At 44.2% G+C, this 12,906-nt stretch overlaps 1 protein-coding gene across 2 annotated transcripts in view; it reads right to left on the bottom strand.

Annotated features, from left to right (window-relative positions):
- Positions 1-10,891, bottom strand: part of ITPR1 (inositol 1,4,5-trisphosphate receptor type 1) — a 244,396-nt gene extending 233,505 nt beyond the window's left edge. For both annotated transcript variants that reach the window (XM_056867281.1, XM_056867282.1), the window contains exon 1: positions 10,788-10,891. In XM_056867281.1, coding sequence (XP_056723259.1) covers positions 10,788-10,879 — 92 coding nt within the window. In that variant the 5' untranslated portion in view covers positions 10,880-10,891. The remainder of the gene's footprint in view (positions 1-10,787) is intronic.
- Positions 10,892-12,906: the final 2,015 nt, after the last annotated feature.

The raw sequence follows: 12,906 nt of genomic DNA, 5'->3' as shown, positions 1-12,906 counted from the left end.
TCAAAGGCACACTTTCGTAGGGGTGCATGGCGGCAACCTACGGGAGCTTCGGGGGGTGGGGACTCAGGAGGCTGCAATATCGAATGCACCACACCTCTTTTCTGGGAAAACCTGGGAAGGGATTCGGAGTAGCTCTAGGCAGCAAATTCCCCTAGCTGCCCCTAGTTACTCCCAGGTTTTCCTGGAAGTGATGTAGCGGTGCACACGACACAGACTTTTTCTTCCACCCCACCGCTTGGAGCATTGGCAAGCGACAAGAGCTGCCTGCAGGAAACCTCCTGCCGGAACGGGAGGCCTAGTAGCCCTACACTTGGGTTAGGGTTGCAGTATCCCGTGCAGGAACGTTGAAATTGTGAACCTGTCTTTAGCAACCATAAGAATTGGATATCCCATGAGGAATCATTAATTTATTGAGTGTACGGTTGCTTTATTTTCCATGAAGGAATTATATATGAAAATGAGAAACACTGAAGCTATTTAAGCTAACACTGAAAACCACTGACAGAAATGACTAAACAGGACTGAGGAAGAATTCAAGACGTTGAAACGATCGTCTCCCGGTTTATTCAGCTTTCTGAAGAATTCCACCTTGGAGTGATTGTTGCTGTACTGTATAATTATTTGCTTGTAGCTGCTGTTCACACCAATATATTGTTTTCAACTGTATTAGTAGGCTTTTTTCTGTACTACCTGGAGGTTGGCAACCCTAACTTGGGTCTTGGTATATAACAAGGTTCCATCCCGGCCAGTTCAGCAAATTATACCCCACTTTCAACAGGACATATGCCATCTACATGTTTTACAAATTTTAAAAAAAATAGCCATTTCACACTCACTCCCACAGGTCTTTGCTACACATAGATATGCTCCACTCCCATGCATGATGACTGACAGCAGAAGGAGCCAAAATTATCCAACAGAATAGAGAACTGGGCTTCCGCAACTGCACTGCTTGTACAGAAGGGACAGTTTCATTCGCTACAGTTTGTCTCACTCCTGCAGCACATGAGAAGGGGGATCTGTTGAAATTCTTTCTTATGCACAACTATTCACGGTCCTTTGGATCTGGCCGCCCAAAAGCATCAGCAACGGGGGCAGGGGCAGAGATCAGAAAAGTAGACTTAGATCAGTTGCAAAGGAAAGGGCCACATTATTGGATTAAGGTGGATACAGAAGGCAACTAGACAGTCACGGCTCAGCACCAACAAGATGCACCTTGTTCCCAAATTAGATTGCAGGTAGAGGAGAAGTATTCTCAGCAAACCGATGATCAAAATAAAGATTACACAGCATGCACAGAGCTCAAAAAGCAATCAGACAGAATACGAAACTAGCAGCCATAACCACCAGAACCCTGTATTTGGAAAAAGAGAAGTAAGGCAATGATTAAACAACTAGCTAACGCCACACTGGAATATTAAGCAGCATTCCACTCCAGAGAAATATTTACTTGAGCAGAATATCATTACAGCTTATAACTATATTCCATCCATATCATTCATTCATAAGCTCTAACGCACAAGCCTTTGCGTCCCCAGGATGTACTAACTGCTAGCATAACACCAGGCTGAATACAACTGACACTGAACTTTATAAAACGTTACTTCAAAGGCTGAATACAACTGACGCTGAACTTTATAAAATGTTACTTCAGGTCCTTAGACTTTAGTCAGGTTAAACACCGCTAAAATATGGAATTAGAAAGCTCATTTAATTATCCTTCATGTTTCACAAAGCAAGTGGGGATCTGGGACATCAAAGCTTGCCTTCCTACGTAACTGCCCCATGCAAAACATCTCAGTCAAATGGCAGGTCCCTGATTTCCCAAGAGACCAGATCTGTGCTCCATAAGGCCTGCTGTGGGCAGTTTTCCACAAAGCCACCCCTGATCCACTTGGGCAAGAAATGTAATTAGTATCCATAGCATATGCTATTTGGCAATTATTTTCCAATGGCTTAAATACCTAGAAGTCTAAGCCAAGCTGTGTGGATGAGAACTCTTGCTAAGCAAGAACAGTATTATAAATACTGAAGGACAGAACAAAAACTTACTGAAGCAGTTTTATTAGCATGAAACCATTCTTGCTGTTCAACAGAGGCTGAATCTCTTCTTTCACAAATGCCTGAAGATTTTCAGAGCGATATCTACTACGCTATTTATCTGATTCTTTCACTTCACTCTTCAGACCAGTAGCTCCTTCAGCAGAAGGTGGTGCAACCTCAAGTAACCATTTCCTTCCTCTGTCCCTCTCCCCACCCCCAGTTCTTATTCCTCCTTGAATTTCTGTTTTCGTTCTTCTCTATTAATCTACATCTACTGTGCATGCTGTCACTCTCCTTTCTAACGTTAGCAGAACTGCCTGCAGAAAAGCATACTTTTATTTATTAAAATAAATATGCCCTGCCTTTCCCCTCCAAAGAGTCTGTTTGCTGAAGAGACTGTTTGCTGAAGAGAAGCTTACAAGATTCACTCAAAAAAAAAAAACATTTTAAAGACACTGCATTAAGGAAAACCATTCACAACAGTTTGACAAAACAATTATGAATTCATTTTAAAAAAATCCTTTCCAACCTACCAATACTTCAACTTTCCAATAGTTTCCTTTAAACAGTAATTTTCTACCCAGCCTTCTTCTTAAAATTATACATTAGGTGCCTTCTTCCGGGAGACTGTTCCATAAGGTCTTGGCTATGATTTTAAAAAAGCCTCTAACCAGGCTGGATAGATTTTACAAACCACCTAAATGGAACAGGTAACTGGAGGCGTTGAAAATAACATTGTCAGCCCAAATCCATACAAGGAGAGGCTGTTGTCTCAGTAGGTGGTAAGAGGCAGCTCCTTGGATTAAACCTGGAAACAAACACGCAGTCTTGGAGCTAGTTTCACGAAAGGGCAACATGTTCAAATGTCTAGCTCCAGGCAACAGTTGAGTTGCAGCATTTTGCACTAGTTTAACTTGTTTCCCAGTTGTCCTCCTGGGCAGGCCCCACATAGAGCACATTGCAGTAATCCAGTCTCAACATTACAGTGGCACAGGTCTTTGTGGCAAAGTCAGCTGAAACGACAAGAGGCAACAGCTTCTACAGCTACATCTAACTGAGAAAAGGCATCCTTTGTCACCTGCTTGTCCAACAAGAGGGCTGGAAGCTTCAAAGAGTTACACCCCGTAAAGGCATAATTCTCTTTAGTACAGGGTTCCCCTAACCTTTCAAGCCTACAGGGTGGTGGCTGCCGCAAGAGGCAGTGCCAACCACAGAACGCCAGGGAGTGGGCTTACATATAACGCTAATAGTAACTCTTCAGCATTTCAGGCAGAAGCCTTATTCAACAGGCTCCCCTTTTTTAAAAATATATTTTTTATTTTAATGAGGGGATACAGAAGGGGGGAAAAAGGGAAGGAGGGAAAGGAAATCATCCAACATAGGAAAAGCATTTTTCCAAATATATAAATACACAAACTGAGTCGGGTTTGAAGAATTATCAAACAAGCAAACGTAACAGTCCAATATGTTTATGTTTAACCAAATAAATGTTTATACTTCTTAAGATATATATGTTGATCATTTTATCATCCTATATATATTAAATGATTAGCTTTTCTTAGGAAAACAATTCACTGTAGAAATCAACTAATTATCATTCTAACTAGACTTTATGCAATTCACATATGTTTGTCTATATGTTTTTTCTAGCTTTTAGTGTTACTAGTATGTTCATTTTAAAAGGGAGCCTGTTAGTGTTAAGTAACAGGCTCCTTTTTAAAACAAATATACCGTTTTAAAATATTTGTGTATACACACAGCTTACCTTTAGTCACTCAGTGACAGAGCTGAGTTGCCAGCTTTGTGTTGGGAAATACCAGGAGATTTGGGGGGAGGGAGCCTGAGGAGAGGGGGTTTGTGGAGGGACCTCAGGGGGGTATAATGCCATAGAGTCCACTCTCCAACGCAGTCATTTTCTCCAGGGGAACTGATCTTGGTCCTCTAGAGATCAACTGTAATAGTGGGAGATCTCTAGGTGCCACCTGGAGGTTGGCAAGCGTAAGCAGTGATGATCCTTGTGATGTGGTGGTAGCTGCTCCCAAAGAAACATTTTTAAAAATTGCTCAGCCAATCAGAAGCTGGTCCTGCTCACTTTCTAAAAATACTTGGCAGATACCAGGAAAGGTCTCAATGAGCACGCTTAGGCACCACATTGGGGACCGCTGATTTAGAGTATCAGCCTGACCAATCAGCCACTTAACCACATCATTCTGGCCTAGGAGCAAGACAGCTACTGGTACTTTGGGAGAGTTGTTCAAGCAAATATAGAGCTGAGCATCATTAGAAGCCAAAATGAAAACAGTTAAAGGCAGATGTGTGACCCAGGAAACCTTGAAGATATTCCAGCATCACCTTCTCAATTACTTTTCCCAAGAAGAGAAGGTTGAATACAAGCCTGTAATTTGCCAATTCCTCCTTATCTAAAGAGGGATTCTTCAACAACATTGTTAACACCACCTCCTTCACAGGTTTTGGAAATTCACCCTCCTACAGAGATAGCTTTACTGTACAACTCACAAAGAGCCACATTTGAAGAAGAGCAAGAAGAATTAGTTTTTATACCCTGCTTTTCTCTACCTTTAAGGAGTCTCAAAATGGCTTACAATCACCTTCCCTTCCCTACAACAGACACCTTGTGAAGTAGGTGGGGCTGAGAGAGTTTGAAGAGAACTGTGACTAGCCCAAGTTCACCCAGCAGGCTTCATGTGGAGGAGTGGGGAATCAAACGCAGTTCTCCAGATTAGAGTCCGCCACTCTTAACCACTACGCCACACTGGTATGCTATTACCATCAACCACAAGAGCCATATGATGACTGCATGCCCTGGGTGCCACCCTCACCAAACACACACATATACACATACAATAATATAACTATTAACAATGAACATTAAAGCATTAACCTAAAAGTGTTCTAATTGCCAGAGTACCTCTAAGCGTCTAGGGCTGTCTTTCTCACAACCCTGTTAAAGCCCAGGGTCCTGGATTCACCCAGGAGCCTGTTTTGCTGACACGGAAGGGGGAAGGATACCAGGCAGGTCGGAGCAGAACAGCACGCATGGCTGCCCCATGCTGATGAAAGGACCAACAATCAGCTCTTTGGCAGGCCTTTCACGTGTGCCTTTGGCAACGGCCAGGAAGGGCTTAGAACAGCCCTACCCGCTGGCTTGGGGGTGGACCATTGCTTCGTTGAACGGACAGTAGGGAGTTTTCTCTCCTGTCCGTTCCCTGATCGTTTAAGGCAGGGGTGGGGAATGTCAGGCCCTGGGGCCGTTTAAGGCCCGCGAAATCATTTGGTCTGGCCCTTCGTGGGTCCTGGCAGATCTCTAGCTCAGAAGGATCTAAGACTGATGATCCGCCCCCTCCCACGGTCAGGAATAGCATCTATTCAAGGCGGATGTGAATTTGTTTTGCCGAGAAAAGGAACCTTTTCCCCCCCTTGCAGAAGAGTCGTTAGCTATGGAGCTGCTAGGACTGCCCAAGAAACTGTATTAACCCTTTCCCCCCCCCCCCCGGGCCGTGGAGAAACATATTCCCTCTGTACTACAAGAGAGCCAGGGGCGGAAGTGGCGACAATGGAGGGGTTAAAGGGGGCAGGGCCAGAATGCGTGTGCATGGGGGGGGTGAGTTCTTAGCCAGTATGTCCTCATTTCATCCCTGCAGGCGGAGGTAGCAGGAGCCGGCTGTAGATTCCGGCCCTGACCATGCAGAGCAGGAGCAACTCCGGCGTGTGGCTGGACAGCTACGCCCAGCTGGTGCAACAGACCATCCTGTGCCGCCAGGTGGGCGAGTGCGCCACCAGTTGGATGCTTGCCTGCTTGCCTGCACTGGGGGGGGGGGTCATCTGGGGCAGCTGCCTGCTTGGGGCTTGGTCGGCTAATTTTTAAGTTGAGAATTTTGTATGGCCCGCGAATTATGTTATAAATATCCAAATGGCCCTTGGCGGAAAAAAGGTTCCCCACCCCTGGTTTAAAGGGTGGCTTTCCCCTGCCTCCTCAGTCTGCCTTCACTGCTTGTCCTGGGCCCCCCCTTCCCTTGGTTTTATGGCTCTTGTTTGTTAATGTTTAGTGTTATTGTAAGGGGTGTTAGCATTGGGCAAGTACAGTTTGGAGAAAGGCGGCCTGTGTGCCCCCTTTCTCAGCAATGGGGATCCCAATAAGGGATTTTGGAGGAGGAATGGGGAAAAGGCATGCCCAGCTCGGGGGCTGTCCGGATGCCTCCTTCCAAGTGGCGGGGAACACCTAGTGGCTCATGCCCAGTTAAATCCCATGGGCGCCATCCCTGGACTCCCAGTGGGTGCACCGGGAGCAGGTGTGTCACATCTACCGCATTTGGGCCGGTCGATGTCCCTGTACCTGCTTCCATACTACGCCAAGGCATCCTCAGCTTTTGCCAGTAAAAACTGGCCATGTCATCCAAACAGTGTGTTTAAAGTTATTTTATGGTTCAGTAACACCTTCTGTCTACATTCCCATATTGCCCCTGGGTCAGCAACCTTAGCCAGCCCTTATGCCAGACTTCCCTCTCCGCCTTCATGTTTTCTCCTCAGCAAAAGGCACAGTAGCTCAGACACGTAAGTGTGGTTGCCAAAGTAGCCAGAGGGACGCCAGCTGGCTCTGGAGAAGCCGGCTGAAATCATCCGCAACTCTTTGTGGCCAGCTTGCTGTTTTCCCAGGAGGTTTTACTCTTCTCTGCAACCAGCTTTCTCTCCTCCAAAGAGCAGCCGGCATGCCAGAATGAGAGCACAGAGGCTGTGGAGAAGGGTGGGGGTTGCTGAAGAGGATGGGACCTTTACATTCATCCTTGGCCCCCTCACTTGGGGAGGCTTGCAGCTTACCTGGCCTACAGTCCCTGCAGGGATTCAAGGCAGCAACCGCAAGTCCAACCGGGCAATGGCCTTACCGACTTTCCTGGAACATAGGATGGATGCCACCTTGGGGAGTGGTGCTCACAAGAGCTACAGAGTGGCATGCCGAACAGTCACATGTGAACATTCACATGTGGATCCTGAGCTACTGGGTATCATTGTGTTAGGAAACCACCCTCGTTTTATCCCCACACAGTTTCAATTTATCCCCGGTCCAATCTACAATCCCAGGTTGTTCTTTCTTTAAAGCGTCCAGAACAAAGCGGCCAAGAAAGACTGAAAACATAAGTCAAAAACGCATCGTCGCTTTATTCCCCGTTTCATCCAGGATTCATCCAGGATCGAACGCACGTTCAGCGAAAATGCATGTGTTCGATCCTGGCTGAATCCTGGCTGAAACAGGGAATAAAGGAGGCTAAAGTGACCATGCATTTTTGCCCATAGTTAGCTGGATGCATCAATGCTACACTGTACTCAGTTCTGAGCCTTTTCAACAGTGGTCCCTAAACCTGCGTATTCTCCCCACACAGATGCTTGCTTGGGACCAAATGGCAAAATTTTAAGCAGCCTTTTTTTACTTTGCCAGACCTTTTAGAAATTTTCTGTGCTTGATACTGTTCTGTTACTCGCTTGTACATCACTTTTAGCAGCCTTTATTTCATCAGCCAGTTTTTATGTCATGGCTGCTTTAAGTTCTTACTCCCTATTGCTTACGCTAAGATTTTAGAGTTTTACCCTCTGTTTATTTACTCGTTATGGACTGTTGTCAGTAGGGTTGTTTGGGGGGGGGGGTCCTGCTGCTTCTGTTGTGATGTTTTGTGTATCGTTTTTTGGTTTGTTGTATGACACCCATGCCCTGCTGGACTTGTTTAGTTTCTGCTGGGCATGCAAGGCCAAATTGTTTAGGTCGGCCTTTGGAGTGTTTTGCTAGTGGGATGGTCTAGCCACATATTTTAATGTTAAAAGAAACATAAAAAGAAAATATTAACTCATTTATACTATTTTCATGTTGTAAGTCACCATAAGATCCTTTGGGGAACAGTGACTACAAAAATCTAATAAATAAATAAAATACCGTATCATGGATATATGAAACAAATAATTCAAAGTGAATCTCAGAGATGATGTTAATGTGAAGGATGCCTTCACTCCTTTCACATTGTGGCATGATGCAAGGGTCCATGGCTCAGTGGTAGAGCTTATTCTCTACACTCAGAAAGCTCCAGGTTCGATCCCTAGCAGATGCTCAGAAAGACCTCTCTTGCCAGGGACAATACAGGGCAAATTTCAGTCAAAATAAGTAATGATGATCTAGAAAAATAAATGGTCCAATTTGAAACCAGCCCCCCCCCCCCACACACACACACTTATGCTCATACATTTTTAGACTGAGGGAGCTGAGCGAGAAAAGAATTCTGGTGCCAAAGTTCAATGCACGTTTTCCACGAAAGCTCCAACGCTGGAAAGCATTCAATACTTTCTCAGTAGTGAAATGCCACAGGCTGTGCTCATACATATTCTAGGTTAACAGTGCTACAGCAACTCATGCCCTGGCGACGGTGAGACTCAGTTTTTGTGCTAGTTTATCTAGCAATCACGTTTTTATCCCACCCTTCCCTAAAGGACTTCATGGCAGCCTACATGATTCTCTCCTCCCCATCTTATCCTCACAAGCTCAAGCTGAATAGCCAGCCAGATGGAACATCTGATCTCTCCAGTCTTTGTCCAACAATCTAGCCACTAACACCGTGTGTGTGTGTGTGTGTGTGTGTGTGTGTGTGTGTGTGTGTGTGTGTGTGTGTGTAAAGTGCCGTCAAGTCGGAGCCAACTTATGGCGACCCCTTTTGGGGTTTTCATGGCAAGGGACTAACAGAGGTGGTTTTGCCAGTGCCTTCCTCTGCACAGTAACCCTGGTATTCCTTGGTGGTCTCCCATCCAAATACTAACCAGGGCTGACCCTGCTTAGCTTCTGAGATCTGACGAGATCAGGCTAGCCTGGGCCATAGTGGCCCCCATTTCAGTTCCAAGTATACGTCCAGCCGTTTCTCACACCTGCAGCTTTTTCTGATGTTGGTGACATGGCACCAGCTCACTGGATTAGGTGACCAAGATACAGATTACATATTTTTATGTTGCCCACTTGCAGAATGTCCATCCAATTTCTAGATTTAATTGAATTAGTTTTAAACATCTTCAGTGCTTGATTCCAGGGAACTCCTTCCTGGAGTTTTAAGGCAGGATCTGCACACAACCAATTGTTAAGGGATTCAACTAAAGTTGGGCCAAAATTAAAGCTGGCATTTGCTCCAGCGAGATCCCAAGTAAAGTTTGCTTCCTCTTGATACTTGGCTTTTGCTCCTCTCATCTTCATGTTGTTTTCTATTTTAATAACTAAACCATTTCCAAATAAATACTAAATATTTTCCAGTCAAAAGTTTCCATATGGATTTTAAACCTTATATGATTTTATTGCTTATTATAAATGTGTGTATTCATTGTCTTTGGTGCATTTTTTAAAGTGTCCTGAGGTGGGAACCAGCAATAAAAAAAATTACCATCTGTCAGAAGTAGTTTATTATTAATTAGATTATTTTGCATATGTATACATTTTGCCACGTTCAACCCAGCAGCAACATCAACTCATGTACCCTTGTAGTCTCATTTACCCACAGGGATCAAGATTTCAGGGATTCCCCAAGAACTTAATCACCATAAAGGGGTTGAATCCAAACCTTACTAGGAAACTGCCAGGAAATGCTAAACCTAGTCCACAATACCAGTCTTGCAGTAATTTCAACCTGATAGCAAGCATTCAAACTGCGATCTACTTCAATATTTTTATTAGGCAGTAGTAAACACAGGCCATTTACGCAAGGCTGTTTCCTCACAGTCACCCTGCCGACTACTTCGGGTCTTTGCTTTGATTACACTTGCATTTTCCGACTACCAGAGGTGGCCTCGCTCTCCTCACTTTTCCCCCCGACGTTTTCATGATACTGGCTTAACACAAATCCAGAAAACGTGGGCAAAACACACGGAAACACACGGGGAGAGTGGGGTGACCCCTGATGGTCGGAAAATGCAAGTAAAAGCAAAGCAAAGCCCTGAAGTAGTCAGCGGGGTTACCGCGAGGAAACAGCCATGCATAAATGGTCATAGCTTCTACAAACAAAGATATTCTCGGCTACCACTGCAAGTTCTCCCAGTCTAAGGTGAACTGAAGTTTGAAAAACTACCCTAACAATTTTGATATGACCATGAACAAAGCTGGGCATTTGTCTCTATATGACTAAATATTATTTCTTTGCCCTGCACAGATCTTCTAAAGTAGAGGTTCCCAGTAAACTGTACCCATTCTATCTAGCTTCTTAACCCTGCCTTTGACACTTCCTGCAGCCTTCCAGATGACAACATGGAAGACTACCTCAGTCCGGACTACTGAATCATAGTTCTGTATGGTCAATAAACCCCATTACCCCCTCTCATATCCCTTCCTGCTCACCTTTCTAAGTAAGAGAAGAAACTGATGTTATTATCCTTTCATTGGCCTCTGCTGCCAAGATCTTCATTTGGATAATAAACAACATACTTCCAGCCTCCGATACTCCTCTGAGATTGCCCTCAGTAGCAGCAGCAAAATGAAGACGAAGAGACTATTAAGGGTGTTCTTTCAAGTGAAATGTTTAGATTCTGCTGAAATGGATTCACTCACCTGGGAAACTCCTTATCCCAGGATTTATAGCTGTGGGGAAAAAAGAGACACCCAGTACTGTTAAACACAAGATGACTGCATCAGCTTCAAGACGACTGACCCTATCTTTCTCCACTGCCAAGCTCATTAGACACACCCTGCCGCAGAAGAAAATTGCCACCCTTACCCCAAAGTGCTGATAAATCCATTTGTTGAGCCTTCTGCGTACAAAGAACAAATGTCTCCAATATGCAAGAAGCTTGACATCTTGTCGGACATCTCTGGCTTGGCGGCCCTAAGGGAGAGATGAGAAAATATTTACTGAGTAGAGATATTAGACAAGATATACTTTAAAGTTGGTTGTTGTTGGATGTAGGCTTCAGCCAGAAAGAGTTTACAGCCCTGGATATCATGCCTAGAGGAATGGAAGAATGTGGAAGACATTAATCTTCCAAGTGAACATGCTTATATAATTTAATCCTGCTTTCCCACCAGGAAAAGGTGCATCACTCCTCTTCTTGTCTTAAGGAAAAACAGTCAGCACAGACATAAGTTAAAGTCCGTTTTCTTTGACTGGCATAAGTATATAGCTGCCCATGACACTCAAAATAGAAGGATTTGGTAGGGTTTCCTACTGCTGTTAAGATCCAAGAGTTTTAGGACACGCAAATCTGAGGCAAAGGCTTACTTTTATAATGCAATATGGGGAGGGGGGTATTACTAAGAGGAAAATGGTTCTTTCTCACCAAGGGACTGGGAGGTAATGAACACACAAGTGGTGAAAAAAAGAGACAGATGTTATTGAAATCTCTCCAGAGATTCACAGAAGAGAAATCAACAAGCCACAAAACAGAGAATAAATGCATATGCCCCTTCTGTTGCCAGGAACACCCCCCCCACACACACACACACAAAAAAAAAAAACAAGCAGACCTCTGGATCTGAACCTCAGCTCAGGCTAAACTGCCGAACAGCAGTGTGCAGCCAGCCTGCTCTAGGGGTCCGGCTCACTGTTGTTGTTGTTTTGGGGGCGGGGGCGTTCCTGGCAATGGAAGGTTAGTAAGCATGTATTCTCTGTTTTATGGCTTGTTGATTTCTTTTCTCTCAAACACCAGAGAGATTTCAATACTATCTATATTTTTCACTGCTTGTGTATTCCTCTCCCAATTTCTTAGTGGAAAATAACCCTTTTCCTTGCTTCTTGTAGGTTATCCGGGCTGTGTGACCGTGGTCTTGGTATTTTCTTTCCTGACGTTTCGCCAGCAGCTGTGGCAGGCGTCTTCAGAGGAGTAACACTGAAGGACAGTGTTTCTCAGTGTCAAGTGTGTAGGAAGAGTAATATATAGTCAGAAAGGGGTTGGGTTTGAACTGAATCATTGTCCTGCAAAAAGTAACAAAGGCAATGTGCTAACCATTGTACTGTAAGTATCAAGTTAATGTGCTAATGAGGGTGTGGTATATTAATATGGAACCATTGTATCCTGAAGTGATCTGGTAATGTGTGAAATCCAAAGCTAATCTGCATGGCTATTGTGGACTGTAGTCTTTGTTAGTCTGGAGGTTTTCAGGACAGGAAGCCAAGCCTTATTCATTCTTAAACTCTCCTCTTTTCTGTTAAAGTTGTGCTGATGTTTATGAATTTCAATGGCTTCTCTGTGCAATCTGACAAAATAGTTGGTAGAATTGTCAAGTCTTTCAGCATCTTGGAATAAGACCCTGTGTCCTGTTTGTGTCAGTCCATGTTCAGCCACTGCTGATTTCTCAGGTTGGCCAAGTCTGCAGTATCTTTCCTGTTCTTTTATCCTTGTTTGTATGCTGCGTTTTGTGGTCCCGATGTAAACTTGTCCACAGCTGCAAGGTATACGATATACTCCTGCAGAGGTGAGGGGGTCTCTTTTGTCTTTTGCTGATCGTAGCATTTGTTGTATTTTCTTGGTGGGTTTAAACACTGTTTGTAGGTTATGTTTTTTCAAAAGTTTCTCCATCCTATCAGTGACTCCTTTAATAAATGGCAAGAATACCTTTCCTATGGGAGACTGTTTTTCCTGAGTTTTCTGTTTTTTGTTTGGTTTAATGGCCCTTCTGATTTCATTTCTGGAATAGCCGTTTGCTAGCAGTGCGTGATTTAGATGATTAGTTTCTTCCTTGAGAAACTGTGGTTCACAGATCCGTCTTGCACGGTCCATTAATGTTTTGATTAATCCTCTTTTCTGTCGGGGATGGTGGTTGGAGTTTTTGTGTAAGTAGCGATCTGTGTGAGTTGGTTTCCGGTAGACCTTGTGACCTAACTGAAAGTTTGTTTTACG

Source organism: Euleptes europaea, chromosome 1, assembly GCF_029931775.1.
Source record: "Euleptes europaea isolate rEulEur1 chromosome 1, rEulEur1.hap1, whole genome shotgun sequence".
Classification (NCBI taxonomy): Eukaryota; Metazoa; Chordata; class Lepidosauria; order Squamata; family Sphaerodactylidae; genus Euleptes; species Euleptes europaea.
Note: the sequence above shows the minus strand (reverse complement) of the source record. Positions and strands in the feature narration are given on the sequence as shown.